This window comes from Perca flavescens, chromosome 11, assembly GCF_004354835.1.
Source record: "Perca flavescens isolate YP-PL-M2 chromosome 11, PFLA_1.0, whole genome shotgun sequence".
NCBI lineage: Eukaryota > Metazoa > Chordata > Actinopteri > Perciformes > Percidae > Perca > Perca flavescens.
Window position 1 is genome coordinate 3120346 of NC_041341.1, and position 25909 is coordinate 3146254.

General features: G+C 40.0%; 1 protein-coding gene across 1 annotated transcript; it reads left to right on the forward strand.

The window, feature by feature from the left end:
• Positions 1-1305: 1305 nt before the first annotated feature.
• LOC114564270 (interferon-induced protein 44) lies at positions 1306-19142 on the forward strand. The gene is made up of 10 exons (XM_028591520.1): positions 1306-1353; positions 3320-3415; positions 3465-3474; positions 4626-4652; positions 4763-4796; positions 5491-5692; positions 13933-14085; positions 14916-15084; positions 16500-16600; positions 18984-19142. Exons 1-10 carry the CDS (start codon positions 1306-1308, stop codon positions 19140-19142), a joined length of 999 nt encoding a protein of 332 aa, XP_028447321.1.
• Positions 19143-25909: the final 6767 nt, after the last annotated feature.

A 25909-nucleotide genomic window follows, 5' to 3' on the forward strand; every position in this document is an offset into this window, starting at 1 on the left:
ATTTTATTATATTTTTAAGTGTTTAGGTTGTAAGTATTTATATAGAGAATAATAATTATATAAGAAACAAGATGATTTATAAATGATTGTACCTACATTTAAAACATTCCTCTGACATCACATCTTTCAGATCACCTAGTAGGACATTAAGGATCTCCTGATTGGTCTCCATGTCCGTCTCCGGTTGGTTTACTTCCGCCTGCGAGGAAACACACAACGTGGAATAAGTCAACTGTGATGTATTAGAAGGGTTATCAGTGAAAACACATTCTCATGAACGGGTCTATACAATATACTACGAAAAGTGGTGCATAGAAATCCATATGATACACTACCAAACTAAGCAACCCAATCTGGTCACGTGATGCTGCTACAGGCGCTGCTACAACTCATACTCACACATCTATGGTCATGTTTTTATTGACATCTTCATATATTACGACACTGTAAACATAACTGAACATTAGCTCCAAATATTTTGGACCCATAGTTCTATCAGAGCCTGATGTCTTCCTGCCTGCATGCCTACCTGTTCTCCTTCCTGTTGGGGGGAGGAGGCCTCCTTGGATTTATCCACCTCCATCCCTCCCTCCTCTCCTTCAGACTCCTGTGGAGGAGAGAGGAAGAGGAGATATAGCAGATACACTCTTTGAGAATGAAAGTTATTCTCCTGTCACCTAACAGTGATGTTTATGTGAGGGAGTTCTCTATATTGGCCAGCAGATGGAGCCCTGGTCTTATTTTACATTAAGTGCTCCTTTCTCTTTTAACCTGTAGTACGAAACCTTTCTGACCCTCCACAGCCACTGGAGGTCTGAGTCTGTTTTTTCTCTGAAAGGTAAGCTGAGTTCCAGAGCACTTTAACAATAAAACTTTATTGTAAATCATAAATATAATTGTTTGTTTTATGGACTGAGCCATTTATATAGATTGAGTGTTTATATTACAAATATGCTCGAATGCCATCAATGATGATTTATTTAATGAAAATAAAGTACATTTATATATATATATATATATATATATATATATATATATATATATATATATATATATATATATATATATATATATATATAATTATGGTAGGCCTATAGTGGCTGATATACTTTAAAATAAACCTTTATTATTTAAACCCCAAACATGATGATGTCCAGCACACCTATTTATTTACTTGTTTGTTTTTTGGGGGGGGATTGGGCACCAAAATTATTGCTGCATACTCCTCTGACACTGGGTAGTTGCGCCACTGATCAGGATTACATAGAGAATCATCATTACCAACCTCTGAGGTTGATTCAGCTGATGACGTATTCTTCATACCTGGATCAGCAGATCTACCTGTGGAAACAGGTGTGATGATCAGTTCTAGAGACAGATCTCAAGAAAAATAAATGTCTTTTACACTTTCTCTCTCTCTTATGAGAGGTGGGACGAGATTTTGTCCTCCGTCACCTATATAGAAAACAACACACACACACACCCCCCCCCGCCCCACACACACACACACACACACACACACACACACACACACAGAGACAGACACACACACACACACACACACAAACACACAGAGACAGACACACACACACACACACACACACACACAAAGACAGAGACAGACACAGAGACACACACACATATACACACACACTGAAACAAACAAACACAGACACACACACACACACACACACACACACAGAAACACACACAAACACACACACACACACAGGTGCAGTGCAGACAGATAGAACGTAACATTGTCACCAGTTTGTTAAAGTGACGGTGAAACACAGCGATAAATCAATTATAAATAAATAAAAATGGTGTTAGAGTGAAATCGTGTCTGGTCTGGTTGTTGTGCGCTGAGTGTCCCGTCACCCCCCCTGCTGACTAGACACCAGTTATCTGTCAGCTGGTAGTTTACAGTAGTGGGCTGCATTGGGATTGGGCCCCACCGGGTCCCTCGGGAGCCAACGCAAATCTCGTGCGACTGGCCGGTTTTAACCTTGCTACGGGCGGGAGTGGGCGGTTAAAAAAAACGGGATCAGGATGTAGCCTGGAACCTCTCCCCCCCTCCCCCCCCCCCTCTCTCATGCGGGACGGGAGAAGACACAAAATCAATGCATCTCTATTATTGTCCGGGCATACATTTTCAGAGTTTTGCGGGTGCGGGCAGGAATGTAACACACACGTTACGGTAATGGTCAGAAATTCGGCGGGAGCGGAATGAAGAAAACACCATTAATGATGAAGACAGTGTCATTATTTAAATTCATAAATGTGGTTGTTGGCACTATCTGAGACAGACAGACAGACAGACAGATATATTGATCTGACAGAATTGAAGACACGTTGCTGAAGGGACTGATCTCTATAATATTTAACAGTTATAATACTTAAAACAGCTTTGATTCTGAGCCGACTTGATGCCATGTAATATTTCAGTGTTGAATACTGCATACTGTAGAAGCAGTTACTTTATATATATATATATATATATATATATATATATATATATATATAAGTAATAGTTACTTTAGATCTTCCTAAGTAACAAACTAATATCCATCAGAGATTTAGATTCTGACTTTGATACTGACTGGATGAACGAGGAGATGAAACAGGGTTTCTTCTGACAGAGAACATTTTTATTATTATTTAGTCTGAAGAAGATACTCAGTATGTATTAATAGTTTTACTGAAACAAAATATACAAATTCAGTTTATCAATCAGCACAACACCATTTACTGAGAGAGAAGAAACATGCTTACCAGGACTTCCCTGTATCTTATCCATCCTGTAGCTGTTGTAGATCTGCACCAAACAGAAGGATGAAGAGTCTCTTTATATGACAGACCCTCCCTGTTTCATGGACCACATGACTTAAAATGACTTAAGCATGACTGCTTCTTAAAAACCATTAACCCCGCCCCTCTCTGTTTCCTGAAACAGGGAGGATCTGTAATATAAAAAAGACTCTTCATCCTTCTGTTTGCTGCAGATCTACAACAGCTACAGGATGGGTGAGGAAAACAGTAAGCCTGGTAAGGATATTTCTCCTTTTTCAGTAAATTGTGTTGTGTTATAGAAAGACATTTTATGTTGTTGGGCTTAACACGTTTCTGTTTATATTTTATTAAGTTCTACTTTTGAATATTTATATTACATGCATGTTAACTGTGCTGTTATTCTTGTATATGAATAACAGCACATTCTATTTCATTCTATTTCAGCATTGCTACATCTTGTTTTAGGCCAGACATGAAAATGATTGCAGACTATCTTTAAATATTTCCTAAATGTTTCTCTTTTTAGCACAACCACAACCACAACCACAACCACAACCACGGCCACGGCCACGGCCACTGCCACTGGTACCACCACCGCCACGGCCACAGCCGGGCCGTCCCAGTAAGTTATCCTCTCAGCATTCCACATCTGTAAAGCTATTTACATTCAGATATCTGGAGGTCAGAGGTCAAAGGACTCCTTTGAAAATGGCACAATTATTTTCTGGCCAAAATTTAGCCTAAGTTTGTAGCAATTTTATACCATTTCCCGACAAGCTAACATGACATTGTTGGTACCAACGGATTCTTTCCATCTTCAGGTTTCATATGATACCAATATCATTCTAGCTATAAGCCTCTGGAAGACTAAATGTCCTTACGATACAGTTTGTCTTGTACCATTTGTGCCGAATACTTCTTGTGACCTTTATCTTCTGCCTGGTTTTTAACAGTTTGTGAAATTATTGTTAGACATTGACACCTTTGCACATATGTATCTAGATACATATGTTACAAAACAGTTCAGTTACAAATGAATGTTGAAGAAATTTGATACGATTGCATAAGATACGATTTAATATGATAGATACAGGTAGAGCGAGAGAACACACGCACATTTTTCTCATGTTGCTGTATATCATGTGTAGACCACACCATGAGCATTTCATGTAAATCGGATGATGTTGTGAACAACTTCCTGTGTTATGGCAAAAGACACAAAATAGTCGTAACTCCAGACAGACGTCTCTTAGACTCTTTGGGCTGACAAGTCTTTCTAATAATCTCTTCACAGTCTCATACTTAAACTGAGACTTTCCTCACTTGATACATTATCTTTTACACTGACAAACGTCAAATGTGGAATTCATGGCTCCATTCAAACAGGATCAATTTGTCTTTCCTCGTTCACTTTTTGTGCCTTTAATTCATTAATATATTTTTTATTGAACTGTACTTTTTGTCATGAGTTCTTTCCCTCAGAACACAAACACTACGTGGTGATAAAGTGATGTAATGTTTTTACAAAACAAGCTCAATTTTTCCCAAACAGCAGAAACATAAAATATGTGAACATAAGTGTATTGGAATTTTTTCGGGTGCTATGCTGTGGGGAAGAAAACACATTTTTTGTTAATTTTTTGTATAGTATAACTAACTTAATTAGGTAACCAGTTATAACCAAATAACATCCACATCTGCTCCATATTAAATGAAACAGCCTCCTTGCTGCTGTAGTCAGTGGAGGCGTTTCAGAATCATATCTGTGATAACCAGATACACATTCATATCGCTGAATTTTTACATGTTTACTAAATTCTTTTTCTTTTCAGGTACACCAACTCCGCCGCCTTCTCCCAGTAAGATATTAAGTTTTTTTCTGAACATCAAACTTTTAGTAAAACCATTACTGATTTGTCCATTGAAATAATTGCTTATTTCCTAAATAATTACACAATTTCCACTTCAGCTTTGAAGGACCCATGGAGGGAAATAGCCTGGGGGTGAGTTCCTTTTATAACCATTTATAGTTTATGTGTGGTGTCACCGCTATTTAAAATAAATAGACCCAAAGTTAAAATAAATTTAAAACCAGACGGACCAGAGGTTGTCAAAAACACCTGAGGGTGCAGCGGGTTAAGGCTACAATGTTCCAAAGCTGGAAATAGCTTAAGAAATGTGATTTGGAAATGCAACTGTTCGAAGGAGGTGAAATGTCCATCAATATAAAGATCAAACAGTTAAACCACATCCATCATTGATGGGACAAACATTTTATTATTTGGTGCAGCCTGTGATAAATCTTTAAGTCCTTCCTTACCCAGTCCTAATCCAATAGTAATACATGAAACAGGAGAGTGCCATCAGTCCCTTTGACGTAACAACTTTTTTGACACATTTTATTTAAAAAAAACTACTGCCACTCATATTATTATTATTATTATTATTATTAATAGTTTAATTTACTATATTGTCTAAATTCCATCTGAAATCTGAGTGTTTTTTCTCACTAATATTAATACTTCTGATCAACAACTTGTTTTCTTTTGTTAGTTTTTCTTTAGATTTTTCGTTCCAAACCAAAGGGTCCAATGTTGTTTTTCTTGTAGGTTTATTGCTGTTGAGATCAATAATAGTTATGTTGATAGATATAATATATTTAATAATCTAAAATTTAAATGTAATGTATTTTAGCAGAAACAATGCTAGGGATCTCCAGTATGTGCAGGATTATGAGCCTGAAAACGATGACATCAAACATGTCCGAATCCTTCTGTATGGACCCGTCGGAGTTGGAAAGTCCAGCTTCGTCAACTCTGTCAGCAACGTCCTACGAGGCAGAATGACTACTCCTGCTTTGGCCAGTTCAACTACCTCTGACAAAAGTTTCACCACAAGAGTAAGAAAACTTTAGATTTCAATGTAAATTACTAAACCTCCAAAGCAGCAGCTGTTTTATCAATTTTCACTTCAACCTTTCACTTCACTTTCTCTTAATTCAGGGATTTGTTACTTTGAGTTACGTAACTTGCCCCTTTGAATAATCTGTAGACTTTGCACTGAAAACATAATCAGATAAGGTCGACTTTATTGAACCCACACAGGGAAATGTAAAACATGTAAATGTTAGCAGGAAAAGGAAGTACACCCATATACACTACCGGTCAAAAGTTATAGAACAGTCCAATTTTTTGTTTTTTTATTGAAATTTTAGCCAAGTCCAATGAATAGCTTGAAATGGTACAAAGGTAAGTGGTGAACTGCCGGAGGTTAAAAAAAACAGTAAAGTTACCCAAAACTGAAAAATAATGTACATTTCAGTATTTTACAAAAAGGCCTTTTTCAGGGAACAAGAAACGGGTTAACAATGTAAAGCTGTTCTGCAGCAATGGAGGTTGATCAAGCTTTGAAAGTTGGTGCTACCAATTCCTACAGGTGTTCACACTTGTCTGGATTACTTACAACTCCCTCTGTTTGGATAAAAGTATTGTTGGAACCCATTGTGGTACCGTACCCTCGTGAGCATTATTTGAAAAGTATTGTACTGTAGAAAGTAGTGTGTTGCCATAAAAATAGCGGGAAAAAGGCAATTAAAAATGGAAGAGAGACAGACCATCATAACACTTAAGAACTTTGGTCTTTCCTACAGAGAAATTGCAAAGAAAGTCAAGGTGTCAGTGAGTACAGTATTCTTCACCATCAAAAGGCACTTAGAAACTGGGGGAGACTCTGACAGGAAGAGGTCTGGCAGACCCAAAGCCACAACAGAATCAGAAGACAAGTTTCTTAGAGTCAACAGCTTGCGTGATAGGCGGCTCACAGGACAACAGCTTCAAGCACAGCTTAATAGTGGTCGTAATAAGAAGTCTCAGTTTCAACTGGAAAGAGAAGACTTGGAGCTGCAGGTTTGATAGGTCCAGTTGCAGCAAGAAAGCCATTGCTAAGACGTCAGAATAAGAAAAAGAGGCTTGCCTGGGCCAAGAAACATCGTCAATGGACTACTGAAGACTGGAAGAAGGTGTTATGGACTGATGAATCCAAATTTGAAATTTTCGGTTCATCACGCAGCATTTTTGTAACCCGTCGAATAGGCGAAAGGATGGTTCCTCAGAGTGTGACATCAACTGTCAAACATGGAGGAGGAAGCGTGATGGTCTGGGGCTGTTTTGCTGGATCCAGGGTCGGTGGTTTGTACAGAGTGAAAGGCACCCTGAACCAAAACGGCTACCACAGCATTTTGCAGCACCATGCAGTACCCTCTGGTATGGGCCTAGTTGGTCAGGGGTTCATCCTACAGCAAGATAATGACCCAAAACATAAATCCAAGCTATGCCAGAACTACCTTAGCAAAAAAGAACCAGATGGTAAGCTTGAAAACATGGAGTGGGCAGCACAGTCCCCAGACTTAAACCCCATTGAGCTGGTTTGGGATGAACTGGACAGAAAAGTGGATGTTGTATAGACGTCACCCAAAAGACGTCCCAAAGGCAGCCAGAATGAAAGTTGTTTTGAATGGCTTTTTTAGACGTAGTATAAATGTCAATGAAAGATGTGTTAAAGACACACAGACATTAAAATCCCAACTGTCCACATTTGCAAGGATTCATCTTTTAAAAAACGTGAGTTAAAAACCCAAGATAAGAGCACTGAGAAAAAGCCAGTAATTGTAAATGAGGCAAGAGTCCCATGCCTTTACTTACTATTAGCTTTGTTGAATACCATGTTTTGGTCATCAAACCTGCATGTAGGTTATTGTTCCAATGTTGGAACACCACATGGTATTTAATAAAACAGATTTTAGTAGGCAGTGTGCAGAAATACTTCTTTAAAACTGTACATAGAAAATTATATCCCTCAGATGCACCAGTCCAAGACATTTTAGTAGCCGTATTTACAATTGGAAATACCTTAAATCTTTTCTATTAAACATGACATTGAAATTGAGAGATAATTGCTTTCATCTTTAATGAGGTTCTCAGCAAAATATTAACAGCTAATAAATTAAACATTCAATAACTCTTAACATTCTTAATAGCACTACAGGAAAAAAGGTGTGAGTAGCTGAGTTTTGGAGATATCGGCCATAGAGATGCCTTTTTTGATTAATTACAGATTTGTTGTGAGCAGTATCATGTACAGTAGGAACTACTTTTTATAGTTCCAACATGAAACTGCAAAGAGGTCTGCATGTAATCCTGAGTAATTGAGTCATGATTTCTCGAAAAAACATTTGTTTTTTTTGTGCTTTGAACACCACAAGCCGAGTGCCATATAGTGGCATTATTTTATTATATTGCCAATATCTCTGACACTGGGCAACTCACACCAAAACAATGGATACCTAAAGTAAGAGACAGAAAACATTTGTATTTAACTGCATTACATTTTCCATGTGTTCCTAATGAAGTGGGTGGTTAGAGAGAGGTGTAAACAGCTTGTAATACAGTAAGTAAAAAGTAGTTAAAATGTAAAGTGACATTATTATGGTAGTGTCCTGTGATGAGCTCAAGAGCTCAACATTCTTGCTTTGTCTTGTTCTGCGGGATGAAACAAGCTGAGACTGGTGGTGCAGGTCCAGATTCTGTGGTAGGCTACTGTCCCCTAGACGGCAGCAGGCAGAAAAGTTTTTGACTGGGGTGATTTGGGTGTCTGATTATCCTGTTGGTTTTGTTCCTATACCACTGGATTTTGAGGTCCCCCATAAATGACAGCTCCATGGTGATGTGGAGTTTTAACCACCCTCTGTAGAGCCTTCTGGGTGCAGGTGAAGAAACTGCCATACCAGGCAGTGATGCAGCCGGTCAGGATATTCTTGATAATGCACCTGTAGAAGTTGCAGAGTATCCTGGAGTCGATGTTGAACCTACTCAGCCTGTGGAGTAGGGCTGCACGATATTTTTTTTCATCGTCAACATTGCGACATTGTGTGCATGCGAGATAGTCACATCGCAGGACGTTGCAATGCTGACGCTAAAACTTTTTTGCTGCTTGATCGAAAAGTAAAGTTTCACCGTCCTTTTACATGTTATTGGTCTTCCCCTTTAAAACATGTAGCAATGTGTGCAACGTGTGTATGTGACGTATGAGCCTAAAGAAACAAGGCGTCTGTCCCAACTAACGTTACAGTTCAGAGTGGCGACGCTGGAAACATAAAACTTAACTACAACAGCAGCCTGTGTCTGATATAACCTAATTTACACTGATTTAAGTATTCTTGGATACACAGTTTGTTGCTAGTGTGTGACATGCAGGCTCTGCATGCACAGCAAACCAACAATCATGATCAATATTGATCAAATATTCAAACAACCAAAGCAGGCCCCGCTAGTCAACCATAACCTGAAATTTAGAGGAAGCAACATGCATGCATTATTATTATCATTGATTTTAGCCTGGATTGATAGTATATATATACAATATACTGTATATGAATACAGTGGTGTCACATCAGTCAACTAGTGTATTTCTACCTAATTTCCCTCTCCAAAATCTCTTCAGAAGAGTAGTGACAGCGCGTACTTGCTATGGTTGTTTGTAAAGCACTAAAGATCAACAAAGAATGGTTCACATTAGAAACTTTACTTTTTTAGTTTTATTTTCTATGTAGATGCTACGAAATCAGTAGTCAAGAATTATTTATTTCCAAATAGAGCTACTTACTGTATGTCATCTTGTCGTCTTTTTTACTTATCGCAGAAAAAAATAGATTTCGCAATGTCATTTTTTTTCCAATATTGTGCACGCCTGTTGTGGAGGGAGAAGAGGTGTTGTCTTGCAGTACAAGTGCATGTAAGGTGGTCTGCCTTTGCACGGGAAATAGATGGACTAAATAATACTTTATTCATCCCACAATGAGGAAATTCCGTTATTACAGCAGCAGTTTTTCCACAATAAAAATAAACCAACCAACAACCAAACAAACAACAGGCAAACAACAGACAATGTGCAAAAAGTACTGAATGAATGTAAAGTGGCAGTATATAAAAAGTATTTAAGTAAAGTGAGGTGGCCATAGTGTGAAAAATATTGTAATGTAAGTAAGAAAATTGACCTGAAATTAGATTGAATATGTAATTAAATAACACAGCAAAAGTAATTAACCATAATATAAATTATATTTAAGTGTGACTATAATATAAATAATATTGAAAAAGTAAGTACTCGGAATGGCAAAATATAAATACATATGGAAAAATATAAATACAGATAACAATAATGATATACATATATCCATGATGAGTGGTGGGTAATTGAAAACAGGAACAGAAAACGACAACATAATCGGGTGGTGCAGGTGTAGAGTCTGACAGTGGCCAGGATGAAGGTGAAGGTAAAGGTTCTTTATTGTCACATACATGCAGCGAAATTAATTCTCTGCATTTAACCCATCCCTCAAGGGAGCAGTGGGCAGCCAATCAAAGCACCCGGGACCAACTCCAGATCTGAGCCAGTGCCTTGATCAAGGGCACTGACTGGAGAACCTAGTACATGTTTTTGATGGTGGGGGAAACCGGAGGAACTGGAGGAAACCCACGCAAACATGGGGAGAACATGCAAACTCCACACAGAAAGGCCCCGGAACTGCCTGGATTCAAACCCAGAACCTTCTTGCTGTGAGGCCACAGTAATAACCATTGGGGCACCATGCTGCCTTGAAGGACCTGCGGTACCTCTCCTTCTTACACTTCTCCTTTATACACCTCTCCTTCTTACACATCTCCTTCTTACACCTCTCCTTACCCCTCTCCTTCTTAAACCGTGGGTGTATCAGTCTGCTGCTGAAGGAGCTGCTCACGGACCCCACAGTGTCATGTAGGGGGTGAGAGGTGTTGTCCATGATGGACTTAGCTTAGCTAACATCCTTCTCTCTGAGTCTGCTCCTGTCTCTGTCCGAGCTGCCCCCTCTCCAGCAGACCACAGCATAAAGGTTGGCAGAGGCCACCACAGAGTCATAAAAAGTCCCGAGGAGAGTCCTGCACACTCCAAAGGACCTGAGTCTCCGCAGCACATGGAGGCGACTATGGCCCTTCTTGTAAAGAGCATGGGTTTTATCAGTCCACTTCAGATTGTTGTTTAGGTGAATACCCAAGAATTTGTAGCTCTCCACTACCACAATGTTCGATCCCTGGATGTTCACCAGTGTGAAGTGGGATGTTTTCCTCCTAAAGTTGACGATCATCTCCTATGTCTTGCTTGTGTTAAGCTGAAGCTGGTTTAGCTCACACAAGCTGACAAAGTCCCTGATAACGGTCTAACCATCTGGTCTATTCCAGATCGTTTCCCTCAGAAACACATACAACAACGGCTGTGTCATCTGAGAACTTCTGTATGTGGCAGTGGGTGGAGTTGTGAGTGACGTCTGAGGTATAGAGGGTGAAAACGAATGGGGAGAGCACCGTACCCTGAGGGGTACCTGTGCTGCAGAGCACCATGTCAGACACACATTGATGGAGCATCACATACTGTGGACTGTCGGTGAGATAGTCTGTTGGTCCACTCCAACACTCTCCATCTTCACTCTGAGCAGTGAAGGCTTGACAGCACTGGAGAAGTAAAAGAAAATGACTCTCACAGTGCTCCCGCTGTCCTCCAGGTGTAGCAGCGATCTGTGCAGAAGATAGATCACTGCGTCGTCCACCCTAATCCCAGGCTGGTAAGCAAACTGCAGGGGGTCCAGCTGTGTGCCCACCAGGGGTAGCAAGTGTTGCAGGATGATCCTCTCCATGGTCTTCATCAGGTGAGCAGTCAATGCAACAGGCCTGAAGTGGTTTGGCTTCTTGGGGCGTGGCGTCTTCGATACTGGGACAACACAGGAGGTCTTCCACAGGGCTGGGACTTTCTGCAGGCTCAGACTCATGTTGAGCAAGTGCCTGACCACACCACTGAGCAGGTCAGCACAGTCCTTGAGAAGACATCCAGATTATAGCGAGTGTCAACGTCTATTCTCAACGTCTAGATTATGGCCTGACAGGACATAATTTCCCAGTGTCATTAATCAACAAATTCTGACTGTCAATGGACGTTCAAATATTGGCCTGTCCATAGACGTTGCTTGCTCAGTGGGGTATCAGTGGGCAGAGAGAAAATCTCCACTTGGGGTTAATAAGGAGGCTTGTCCCCCCACCTCTACCAGTGGGTCTGAGTGTGTGGGTGAAAGAGTGGGCGGAAAAGAGAGCAGCAGGGGTGGATGTGTTGGTTGGTGTAATCTAGGTCTCAGTGAGGGCAAGGAAGTCAAGGGATTTCAGGCTGGCAAAGCCACATATGAACTCAGTCTTGCGAGTGGCAGACTGGCAGTTCCACAGGCCACCAACAAGGTGTTGAGTGTGTGTGGAACGGGTCGGATAGGTAAGAGAAGTGGGGTTGTGGAAATGTTGCGAGCTAATGCATGGTTTGTAGTATCTCCAAGAGGATGTCCGGACAGGAATAGACTCCATTGTCTTTGTCCGATGAGTCTGCTGCGGAAGCTGGTGCTTCACGCAAATGCCATTATTAAATACAATGAGGTGATTGGTGTTGGCTGCAGGTGAGGAGCCCCCCCCCCTGGCTAATCACTCAAGGCACCTGATAGTTGTTAACCTCCACTCCCCAACTTCACACTAAGCTAGTTTCAGTCTGTCACTTCAAGAAAAAAACACATTTTGCCAGAGAACACAGCCAATCCAGCAAAAACACACAGCAGAAGTACAAGAAGAAGAAGCAGCAAAAACCAAAATAAAGTAAGTACTTAACTTAAAATCTAGCTGTCCAGTAGTGAGTTTCCTCAGCAGTCAAATGCACTCAAACCCAAACCACAATCTTTTTTCTAATCTTAACTAGTCATTTTTGTGACTAAATTTACCTGAATGGCTAAAGATATACAAATTTTCTTTTAGTTTTCCCCCACTGGGAATCAACCACAAGTCAAAGTGTCCCTGAGCAAGACACCACAATAGCTCTGGCCAGTGTTATGTCCAAAGTGCTGGAGACATTTCTGTTGTGTAGACTTGAGAGGTACATACCGTCTACTGATAACTGATAACTGATTTATGTATTTTTGCACTAAAGGAAATTTTAGATAAATAAAATAGGCAAAATTCCACAATGTTCATGTGCTTCATTGATGCTTCTAAAGCATTCGATCATGTTAATCATGAGAAATTATTTTTTAAATTGTCTAAAAGTGGGGTCCCTATTCTTTTAATAAGAATCTTGGTTTATTGGTACTCACAATGAGAGTGAGATGGGGGAATGTTACATCTGTCCCCTTCCAAGTAACCAATGAATTCGGTCTCCTTTTCTTTTTGATATGTATATGAATGATTTGTCTTTGATTTTAAATGCATGTGGTACAGGTTGTAGGATTGGTGAATCACTAATTAATCACCTTATGTATGCAGGTGATTTGGTCATCTTTAGCCCATATAGTGCTGGTCTCCAACAGCTTCTAAGAATATGCACACAGTATGGTGCTGATTTTTATATAAAATACAATGCTAAAAAGAGAAAGATCATGATTATTAGAAGTAGAGAAGACAGACAGTGAACCTTCCCTGACTTCTATCTGTCTGGCACTGCACTTAGGGTGTACAGTGAGATTACATATTTGGGCCATATTATTGCAAATGACCTGTCTGATGATAAGGATATCCATAGGCAGTGTTGGAAGCTGTATGCTCTAGCGAACATGCTGTGTCCTAAGTTTAGCATGTGCTCTGTATCTGTGAAGATCTCACTCTTTAGAGCGTACTGTATACCTTTGTATACTGCCTACCTGTGGTGTCGTTATAAGCAAGGCAGCATTAGGAAACATATAGTGGCTTATAATGACAGCATGAGGCTGCTGCTGAGAGCTCCAAGAAGCTGCAGTGCGAGCCATATGTTGGTCAGTGTCGGGGTACCTACCTGCTCTGCTGTTTTACGTAACCTGATGTATAGATTTATGTGTAGGGTATCGGCCAGGTCTCATGGCAAGTCGTTATGTAGTTACGTTATTTTAATCTATTAAGTTGTGGACAGGTTACGTAAATGCCTTTTTGTTGGTTTATTAATATTGATGCATCCAGGAATGTTTTACAAAATAAACACTGCAGGACCCAAAGTCTGTAGATGGCATCATTAATGTAAGTGATTAACACAAGAATTTAATCATTTGTGTTACAGTATGAAACTCATAAAATCAAAAAAGGAAGAGGAAAGTCAAAGACATATTATCCTTTCGTCTTCAATGACATCATGGGTCTGGAGAAAGGGGATGGAGTTCGTCCTGATGACATCATACTGGCTCTGAAAGGACATGTGAAGGAGGGATATACGGTAAAACTGGAACATTATTAAACTTTCAGTCTTACATTCATCCAGACATATCTCTAATATTAATTTTATTTCCACTTGCTAGAACCTTCATTGGACCTCATGTAGCAACATTATCCTTATTTTATGTTAGAGAAAATTAAGAAAAGTCAACTACAGATGCATCCCTCATTTTAAGATGCTGATGAGGGTGCAAGAGCTTAAAAATATCTAGAAGAGCTCTTAGTACCTTATTGTCCCACTAGAGCACTACGCTCCCAGAATGCAGAGTTACTTGTGGTTCCTAGAGTCTCTAAAAGTAGGATGGGAGCCAGAGCCTTCAGCTACCAGGCTCCTCTCCTGTGGAACCAGCTCCCAGTCTGGGTTCAGGGGGCAGACACCATCACCACATTTAAGAATAATCTGAAAATCCTCCTCTTGCAAATTCTCTGGCATACACTTGCTATTAGAGTTTTAATAGTGTTTCTTTTTTAGAATAGGAATAGAAGTAGAAGTAGAATGCATAATGCTCAGGAAATTACTGCGCTGTTTAGACGGTCAATAGAACAATCACATTCTGCTGCCACTAGATGGCAATGGACCTGACCGCCCCTCATTTTAAGACGCTCATGAGGGTGCAAGAGCATTTGCTACTGACACAATGTGGCTGCTTCAAAATAACTGCTTTGGTCTGAAACTAGCAGAGTAAGATAGAGATAGAAGTGCGTTCGGTTTTCTTTCTGAAGCTTATGTACACATTTGTGTTTATTTTGTTTTGTGTGTTCTAATGCATTTTGACAGCACTGTTTATTTGAACATGTCATTATTTAATTGTGTTTTACCTCATTTTCCAGTTCAACCCTGCATCTTCACTCTCTGAAGGTGATCCAGGCTACAACCCTGATCCGTCTCTAGAAGACAAAGTTCATGTTCTGGTTTGTGTGCTTTCTGCTAATGCGGCGGAAATTACAGACTCAGTTCTGCAGAAGATGGCGGAAATCAGAAAGTTAGCCAGTAAACTGGGTAAGAATATAATATACTTGGCTTCAGAAAGTGTTGAAACTGTTTTGCACTTTATTGTGTTGGTTTATACAAAAAAAATCTAATTTATTAAATATCAAAAACCGAATCTTTCGTTTAAGGTAAGTAATCATATCTGTTATTAAGTACTTTGTAGAAGCCCTTGTACAGTAATTATAGCTTTGAGTCTTCTTCTTCAAGCTTTGCACACTTTGATTTGGACAGTGTATGCCATTCGTCCTGGCAGATCCTCTCAAACTCCTTCAGATTGGATGGGAAGCATCTGTGAACCTCCATCTTCAGGTCTCTCTACAGATGTTGTATTAGGTTTAGGTCCTGGCTTTGGCTGGACCACTCAGAGACTTGTCCCGAAGCCACTTATCTTATTCAAGGACCTCTCTGTATTTGGCTGCATCAATCTTTTCCACAGTTCTGACCATTGACATATATATAATGGACCAATAGACCCTGTTGCTCTGGACGGAGACCAGTGAAGGCTATTAGAAGCACTTTTCCGGTGATCTCTTGAGCAACCTGTCTGAAAGTTGTAAGTCTTCTGGTAGCTGTGCCGAGAGAAATCTCAATCATTCCCAATCTTACAGAGACGGAGAGTGTAGGTATATGTAAGGAGATAACATAGACACAGGCTAATTATTGATCACTAACATGCTAGTTAACATTAGTAATCAAACCTAAACAGCTAATGGAAGTCCAAACTGCCTGCAAGCTTCTCCTGTACTATACGGTAATTCCTCTACTGTGTGACACAATCGTTAGCCTATTTTTACAAAAACGTCTGCTACGGAGCCATTACGTGAGCTACAAGGTAATGGAGCCTTTTATACATTGTCGTGTTTCTTTAGAAATAAACAACGGACAAATAGAGTCTTTAAACGCTTCAGATGTAAAGTTATTCGCTGTCAAGTGACGTTAAAAAAAAATGCCGGTCAGTGGAATGCTAACAAGAGGCGATACCTTTGTAGCAACAAAATGGCGCCATAGGAGGTTCGAGTTCTGAAGCGAAGCTTACCCCCTTGGTTCTGACCAGTATCCCAGTTACAGCCACTGAGAAGACACCCCTCCATTATATGATATTGCCTGCACCCTTCAACACCGGGATGGTTTTAGCCATGTAATGGGACAAAGTGCTTGGAGTTCTGACCAAAGAGTTCAACGTTTACAGAAGTCACGTTTATTGGGAAACCTGAGTTAACTCAAAGTTTCAGATCAGATTTATGCTTTTTCCTGCCTGTTTGCATTTTAATGAGTCTTTGTGAGTGTGTATATATATATATATATATATAGCTTTTACAAATTAGAAACTTTGTTGTCTGATGAACAGATTGTTCTGTTTTTTTTATTTTATAAACAAAAACTTCCTGAAAAAGTTAAATTACTAAGTGTGTTTCTGTCTGCAGGGATTCCACAAATGGCAATAGGCACCAACATTGATTTAGCCTGTCCTGAAACTGAAAAAGATCTGAAGAATGTGTACAAGAGCAAGCACCTGAAGAAAAAGGTGAGTTTCTGTCTTTCTGAGTCCTTACAGAAATGTAACCTGACATGATTTAAAGCTATAGTGTGTAGTTTGAGGAATTCTAAGTAAAGACAACAATTCTGTGGCGCGTCCAGATGATACAAGCCTTCCGTGATCGCGCACCATCTCCCCCCCCTCCTCCACACATTTGCTAGTAGCTGAGGAGACACGGAGGATTAAAAAACATGATGGACTCTTAAGACAAGGTCATTATCTTCACTTGATTTTCTGCAGGAAAGTTGCCGGACGCCACAATCTTCTGAACATAGTCATACTGAGAAACACAGAGTTTTCTGCATATTTTAAGGGCTTGGGCGCCGATAGCGGTGAAGGCCCTAAACTCAATGGAGCCATAATGCTGGAATGTAGTATAGAGTCAATATATGGTTAGTGTAGGTTGTGGTCAGAATAGTGTAAGTAGGTGTAGAAATGAGTGTGAAAAAGAAAAGAAAAATTGTATGACAACAAGGTGTTGCAAAAGTGGTGGGGAGAAATACAGTTTTGCATGCCAGGGCAGTGTCAAGATGCTAAAGCGCATAAACAGATATGTGCAAATGTGCAATGGGGCTTGTTAGAGACAGGGTGATAGGGTGTATAAGAAAAATAGATGAACAATTAGTACATGCAGTGATAGGACAGGAGCTTGGTCAGACGGGCTTTAAAGGTAGTTAGTGGGATAAGGGTTTTGAGTTTCAGGGTTTTTTGTAGCTCATTCCAGTCATTTGCAGCTGAGAACTGGAAGGACTGGCAGCCAAAGGAGGTGTGTGCTTTCGTGGTGACCAAGGAGATGTAACTGCTTGAGCGGAGGTTGTGGGTGGGTAGGGCTATTGTGACCAGTGAGGTTATGTACGGCGGGACTTTGCCTAGCACAGACTTGAAAATGAGGTACCAGTGAGTTAGGCGTCGGGTGTGTAACGAGGGCCAGCAACTAATGCATAGAGGTTGCAGTGGTGGGTGTTAAAAGGGGCTCTGGTCACAAAACGTATGGCACTGTGATAAAGAAGCTCCAGTTTTTTCAGGAGTGAGCTTGAGGCAGTTCCTCTCTGTATAGATTGAAGGTGGATTATGTGTTGCTGGAAGTTGGGGGAACTCTTTAGCCAGACACCTAGGTATTTGTACACCGCCACATTTTGTCCCATCTAGCGTGGTGATGCTAATCGATGGGCAGTGATCGATTGAAAAGCATGAACTTGGTTTTGCCAGAGTTTAGTAGTAATTGGAGGTTTTGGAAGGAGTGCTGAATAGCATTGAATCTCTCCTGGAGGTTTGATAGCACATTATTATTATTAATGAGGGGTCGGATTTATACAGGATGGTGTCGTCTGCATAGAGGTGGATTTGTGAGGGCCCTGCAGCAAGAGCCATGTCATTGATGTAAAGGAAGAAAAGAATCTTCCATTGTTCTGAATGAGGTTAATGTCAGGGTTGAGCTCTTATCTCATGTTACAACCACTTCCTGTTTCGATGGTGAAACGCACAAAATGGCCGCCCCGCCACGGCCATGCCCTATGACGAAAAGTTTGTCTTTTAATAACTTTTCATCCTTATTGTCTTAAGATGGCACAGACCAAATTTGAAGTCGATCAGATAAAATCTCTAGGAGGAGTTCGTTAAAGTACGACGTGTGGAAATGGCCAAAATCACACTTTCGAACTTTCAATTCAAAATGGCGGACTTCCTGTTGTGTTAAGGGTCTACAACAAGTTGTTTTAACTTGAGTGTACATTGTCGATTCTGCCCAAAAGTTGTCAAGTTTGACATGAGTACAGGCCTGAGGACATATACAGGGCAATGTTGACTTTGGTCATAGTGACCCCGCTGGCAACATGAAATCAGCCTTATATGACAAACATCTTCCGATTTACACAGAAACTTATAATGTGTGGTCTACATGTGATACTGAGCCGGCCAGTATACTTTAACCACGCCCACTTACTCAGGCCACGCCCCTTTATACATTTTGAACCGTTTCATGTTGAGTCTTGTGTGAGCTGTCATTGAACTCAACAGAGTTTGTTTTTCATTGGTGATGGGTGGGATTGGCCCGCCCCCTGTGCTTGGTACAACTTTTACATGAACCATTTCCAATGCTGTGCACTCCACCATGCACGCTGTGTCTGACGTCTGCGTGCATGGCCGCATGGAGTCGCATTCAGCAGTAACCCCGACGTGCATGGGGAGACGAGGGTTCAACGCTACTTGCAGCTTTAATTAGCTTTGTATCAACTCATTTAGCAATGACTTGAATGTAATGGACGTCCATTTATATCAAAAAGTTACACCCTAAAGTTTTAACTCTGTAGTCCAAATATTTTCTGTATATGAGGACAGAAACACACAATAACTCCCATTGTTTAACTCTCAGGTGAAAGACTTCAGTGCTGCAGTGGGAATCCCGGTGAACTGCATCTTTCCTGTGAAGAACTACAGTGATGAAATCGACATGAATGATGATATTGACTCACTGATCCTGAGTGCACTGAGAAAAATGATCGACTTTGGAGACGACTTTATTGACAAATGAATTTGCTAGCACTTTACATTACAGCACGGTAATAACATGTTAATAGTGGAGTAACAGTTTGATAATAAAGAGGTAATGTATAGGTAATAACATGATAATAACTGGGTAATACATCACTGTAATAAGATGTAACACTGGGGTAATAAGGTGATAAGAAAGTAAGAGATGTAATAAAATGCAATTACCAATGTAATAACTAGGAAATGTTTCGATGATAACCATATGTATAACTGGGTAATGGTTATATTTATATTGTAATAACATGATAATAATGGGGTAATATATGTTGATGTTTTCACAGCATTAGAGGCTTCTATTAGCATAATACCTTCCTAATTAGATGAAATGTCTTGGGATTTAAAATTGGTAATTACCATATTATAATGCTGAAATTTTGATAATAATGAAAATTTTGTTTCAGGGTAATGCTTTACAAATTATATGTTTAATCTTGTGTCTTTACCTGGAAACATCTGGTAGTTTCTGTGTAATAACCATGAATGAGTGCTGCAAAATGCAAAACTACCTGTTTCTAATTATTTAATTTCAAGTTAATATTTGATACATAGAAATGTTATAGTATTGATGCCTTGTATTTAAAACTCCAAAGGAATTCCATGTATGAACATGTTCATACTAATATCCATCAATTATTTACTGAACAAAACACAAATGGCTGATTTTTATACAAACAAACAAAAATCACTGTAACTTCAGCCACACCTTATAAATAAAAATATTTCCCCTAAAACCAAAATCAGCAGCATTCAACTTAAAATTTGAACATTTTCCTTGAAAAAAAAAAAAAAAAAAAAAAAAAAAAAAACTTAATCCCGTACCTCTGTTGGACAGCTTCTGGGGTTGTCACTATAGGCAAAGAAAAAGTTACAATGTATACGGTCTTGATTAGGTCCCAATCTGTTTTATAATGGACTAAAATGATCACTTTTGAGGCTGATAGGGAGCTAGCTTCTAAGCCAACCATGTGACCCCCTTCTAGCCTAAAATCAATCTGATATGCACTAGTAGTTCAGTCCTACTTGCTTTTATTTTGAATTTACTGTTGTTTTATTCACTTTTCTTACATTTTTAAATGTTTGCTTATTATCTTATAATTGTATGTAATAAAAAACAATAAAAGTGCCTCATAAATAAAGGTAGAATTATTATTGTTAGTTTTTAGAAGAGCTGAGTTTACAGCTTACAGCAACTTCATGTAATATTGTCTGAGGCTTTCGTTACATATCTATAGTAGCTAGCAAACTTTAGTAGAGTTACCACACACTACAGTTGGGTTGATTTCTGGTTTCACTGGTCCACTCTGGTATACAAGGCTAAACCAGTTTGACTTCATGCTAACCAGCTGAGATAAATTTGTCACTAGGTCACCATCTGGCAAATAAAAAATTTGCTGACATTACACTGCATGAAAAGTGGGATTTCCGTCCCCTTAAATGCCTGTAAACGCCCGGAAATCCCCCTAATTTTCGGCAGTTATCGACAATTTACGAAAGCGAATGTCACGTTTGTCTGTGCCACAAATTGTCGGAAATGAACCATGACGTATGTGGAGAGCCCCCGCGGAGGTTAATGGATCTAATTATTATATATATATATATATATATATATATATATATATATATATATATATATATATATATATTCATTTCATATATGCTATGTTGTATATTCATTTCATGGTTATCCTAATTAAAATGATTTGCCAGGAACGGGCTGTTTATTCAAAGATAGAGCTTTATTGACACAAAACAGAAAAAAACTATGTCCAAAGCATCGGAGACACACAGCACACACAACAAATATCCCATGCTCACGAGGAGCAGCACCGTCCATATCTAACCCGCGGCTGCCTCGGAGCTGGAGGTAACCGGCAGCATTCGGTCTGATCCGGTCCATGTAGCAGACGTCTGTGGTGCGTTGTCCTGTAGGTCTATGGTGGCGCACTTCCAAATGTCTCCTATACCTCACCCGCAGCCAGCACACTCTGTCTCGCTTCCAGCAGCTGTAAAATCAATCAATAAAGATAATCAGTACTGCGCGATATACTGCTTATGGACACAACACATCTATGAATGCACCTGAAAAATATTCACATTAACCAAACGGATCTAATCTTACCCTCTTTTCTTCTCGACCGACTCCAAGCTGAACTCTTCACAGCTTCTGCCCGCGATGCCACATCTGGTTGTTTCTAGCTGAAGCTCCTGCTGCTGTCTCCTAATATGTCTTACAGGCAGCTGGAAAACAATGAAATGAGAGTGGTATGAATAAAAAAAATAAAAAAACATAAGTCACAGTAAAATTAAACAAGGAAAGATGAAAAAGTAAAAATTACTTACACACAGTGGCGTCATTATCAGCGTCATGTAAATCTGGTCCTGCAGACATCTCCGAGCAAATATAGGTCACAGCCTCGGTAAAAAGAAAAAAAAAACAACTATGGTTAAGATCGGTATCTATTAACGTATCTATGTCCTTATACAGAAGAATTAATGAAGTTCATTCAATGAAAGCATATTCTTTAAATCTTACCCTTGTTCCGGTTCGTAGCGCCTGCTACAGTTTGTCTCAGAGTTGTGAAGACGGCGGACTGCTTTCTGTAAATTACAAGATAAAAAAAATATACTTTGATAAAACATCATTACCCGCTCAGCTCTGTAATGAATGGCGCTGAAAGCAGCGAGACACACAGCTCTGTGCTGCTCGCGTTTAAAATTGGTGGGGTTTAAAACATTACTGCCAAGTCTAAGTAGCCTGTTTAACATCCAGAGAAAGTCACTGTACGATCAAGAGTTAATAAACAGTACAGACTAGCTCGCCGTTTCATTAATAATCATATACTTACGTTGTCTTCTTCTTTTCTGTGAGCGCATCTTTGGAGCCCCGGAGGAGACATGGAGGAGAGAAAAAAAACGATCCAAACGTCTCGCGAACAGCACACACACTGGTGTGGAGGTGAATTACAGTGAGATTTAATGGATTACTGGGAAAGTTTAATAACAATAGGACAATTGAAGTCTAGATTATGAGGCCATTTCAGCAGAGCCAACAGCTTCCTATGCCATGGACATGTGAATATGGTGCTGAATTTGCCAGTATTTTAAGAAGACAAATGGTTGGGACCTTGTCATGCAATGACAAAGCTGATATGCTTTATGTGAAGCCCAGTGTTTTGGTGTCAGCAGAAAGACTTCTCTTAGAAAACTGTCCAGTGGAGCCTCTGTCTCCATTCCACCAGACAATGTTGGATGAGCAAGACCAAAGAAAGGCCACTGTAGTCATGTCACTATGAACAGTGGTTGAGCTCGAGGAGACTGGGAATGAATCATGGAATGTACATTTTACCTTTGTGGCAAAGCCTGATTAAAACTAACTGTTGAAATAAATTATTTTGTGTATCTTTTTTACATAACATTGGTCATTACTAATGACATACACAGTAATTAATCGACCATACTTTCATTAAATCAATTCAAGCTAAAATTAAAGAGTCTACAATTAGGCTATACTGAGTCTGATCTATTTCAAGATATTTTCTTAAAATTAAGTTAATACCTTTTAGAAAAGTGTCACCTGGGGTAAAACTCCCCCTGCTGCTACCTTGATTTGCATTTGTATAGCTCACAGCATTTTCATTTACATGTTAAAGCCTCCCCTAGAATTAGAGGGAGGGGGGGTCATGGGAGGACAACTGCCAAGCAAGGCCTACGTCAATTTCCAACAATTTCCGGCAGTTTTCGGTGTTGCCTGTAAATTGTCGTGTGCAGTCGTAAACCTGAAGTTCCACGACAATCTACAGTGCTGCTTACTGACAAAAATCCCACTTTTCATGCAGTGTGGGGTGATCCTTCCCTGAGACCCCAAACCCCTTGACTCTGTCCCTCCACTGGTAAGGCCTCAGCACTTATTTCCCATATTTAGTGTTTATGGTATATTAAATAGTATTTTATATTTGATGTGTTTTTAGTAATTGTATTAATAAAATCATTGTTTTTAACAGAACTACGTCTCTGGCTTTGTGCATAAGTTGAGCCTGTGTGCTTTCTGTTTTTGGTGGTTTAACTATTGAGCTAGTTAAATCCTATTATCGGGGTGAAATTCCCCGGGTGGTGTTGCTGGTGTTTTCCTTGGGTCTGGGTGTTGAGCGGGCCAAAAATGTGCTCCACACCAAAAAGTCCAACTCTCCACACTAACACACTCCTAACTAGCACCAGCAAAACTACAAACAAACAGGAGGGCTGTGGAACGGATAATAAATCAACAAGTGGTAGTCCTCCCTGGAACTCTTTTGGTGCAAAGCCTAAGAGTAAATCATTTTCCTGGGAAATGGGAGGACGACTAAAGGGCAGGGCACAGCGCCCTGAGATTTGTGATACGACCGGCTGGCCTGCCTTATCATCCAGGCAGAGCGCCTCTTCAACCCCTGTACTTAGTAGGACACAGACGTGGACAGCTGCAAAAAGGAGAACCAGCAACAAAATGCCTCCCCAACAACTGAGTGTGCAGGTGAAGAACAGATTTGCTCCTCTGCTGCAGGACCCTGGACATGACCTGGATTACGTCTCGTCACACAGCAGGGTAAGGACTGAGAGCAATTCTAAAAGTAAAAAGCTACAGGGAAAGCTAATGACTGGGCCCCAAACTCTGATTGTGGGTGACTCTGCTGTAAAAGATATAAAAAGCAGTACAACCACCTAAATACTCAGCTTTCCCAAAGACATGGTGTCTGACTTGACCCAAAGAATCCAGGATATCATAGCAGCACACCCAACTGTGAAAAACATTATACTGCATATAGGGTCACATGATGTTGTAAAGCAAGAGTCTGAAGTGCTGAAACAGCATGTACCGACCATTCTCTGCAGTTCATTGACAATTTTAACATTTTCTGGGACCGCAGACATCTTTTTAAAGCAGATGGACTCTTCCTTAACAAGTCAGGAGTAAAGCTGTTCACCTCTAACCTACTTAACTCTCTGCACTTCACATCTGCTCCCTGGTTCAAGGACACGAGACGAGGAATCTACACCAGAGGAAGACATAACAAAGTGCGGCAGTGATCCACCACAGCTGCTATCCAAAAGTAAAACACCAGGCACCTCGGCTAGGATGGCAGCTAACTCCTTCTACCCAGACTGAAAAGGATGCTTGTGTAAAAAATGCAGCAAGCATTAACTGATATGTACTGGGTCCAGGCTGTACGCCTTTCTCAATTTATGTTTTAATAGGTAATAGAACAAGAATGGTGAATAAGCACTTAACTGCAAACTTAGCAAATTTAGCATCCATTCCTCGTCAGCCACAGTCTGTCCCAAAAAATGAAAACACACTAACACGAGCACTACTAAACGTCTGGTCTTTGGCAGGAAAATAATTTTTAATCAATTACCTGGTTAGACCATAATAACAGTGATGCTGTTCTTATAGAGTCAGCCCCCCCTAACTTTAGTGTTATGAGTGAGAATAGAGTGAATAAGAAAGGAGGTGGAGTTTTGTTCAATGACTCATTCCAATATACGCAAATATCTAATGAAACTTTGTGTGATGTGGAGGCAAGGAATGTGGACAGGAGATGGTTGGACTCAGGGATTTATTGCAACAAAAACGGCAGTACAAGGACTGGAACACTCACAAAATAATAAACCGACGGGCAAAAGATAGGCAGGAACAAACACAGGGCACAGGGAGGAAACACGACGATCTAACAAGAGACAAAGGGAACACAGAGGCTAAATACATGAGGGGATGAGTAAATCAGGAACAGGTGAGACAACAGGTGAAACACATCAGGGCGGGGCAGGACAATCAACAAAGGAGGGAAAACACAGGAAGTAAAGTGGACAAGACAAGACAGAAAACCAGACTATCAAAATAAAACCGGAAACAGAACACAACCAGGGAAAATCACAACACGGAACACAAAAAATACACAGACACACAAAACAAGATACATCAATACAACCGGGAACAGAAATACACAGAATGAATATACAAACACAGGAAACCCACAGAAATCAATAATACAGCCAACAGAAATAAGCAAACAGGTAACAGAAATGTCCATAGCCATCACACTTTGCTTCTTTTGAATATGTGGCTCTTTAGCTAAGGTCCTCCCCTCAAGCTATATGTCTAAATATCTACAGGCCACCTAAATACTGTGAAACCTTCTTCAATGACTTAACTGAACTGCTGTCTATAATCTGTATTAACTTTGACTGTGTAGTTATTGCTGGTGATTTCAACATTCATGTTGACAACCCCCAGGACCGAGAAACCAAAGAACTGTGTTGTGTTTTTGAGAGCTATGGACTGACTGGCACACTCTGGACTTGATTATCTCCAAGGGTCTGAACATTTCCAAGGTTGTGGTGACTGATGTTGCTCTCTCTGATCATTCCTGTGTTTTCTTTAACGGCACTATCTCTCTGCCCAAAAGTCTTCAAACAAAGTTAATCAGAAAACGGTATATCACTGAAAACACCAGTGAATCATTCATTCAGCTTTTCTCCTCTACACCCACCCTCACTGGGGCCTCAGTCACTGAGCTTGTAGATAATTTCAACTGTAAAATTACGAATGTTATTGATGCTATTGCTCCCATTAAGGTCAAAACTGTCTCTGGTAAGGAAAGATCTCCATGGAGAAATTTTATAGTTGTGATAACAGAAAAAAGAGAGTGTCGAAAAGCTGAATGCAGTTGGCGAAAATCTAATCTCCAGGTCCATTATAACACTTATAAAGAG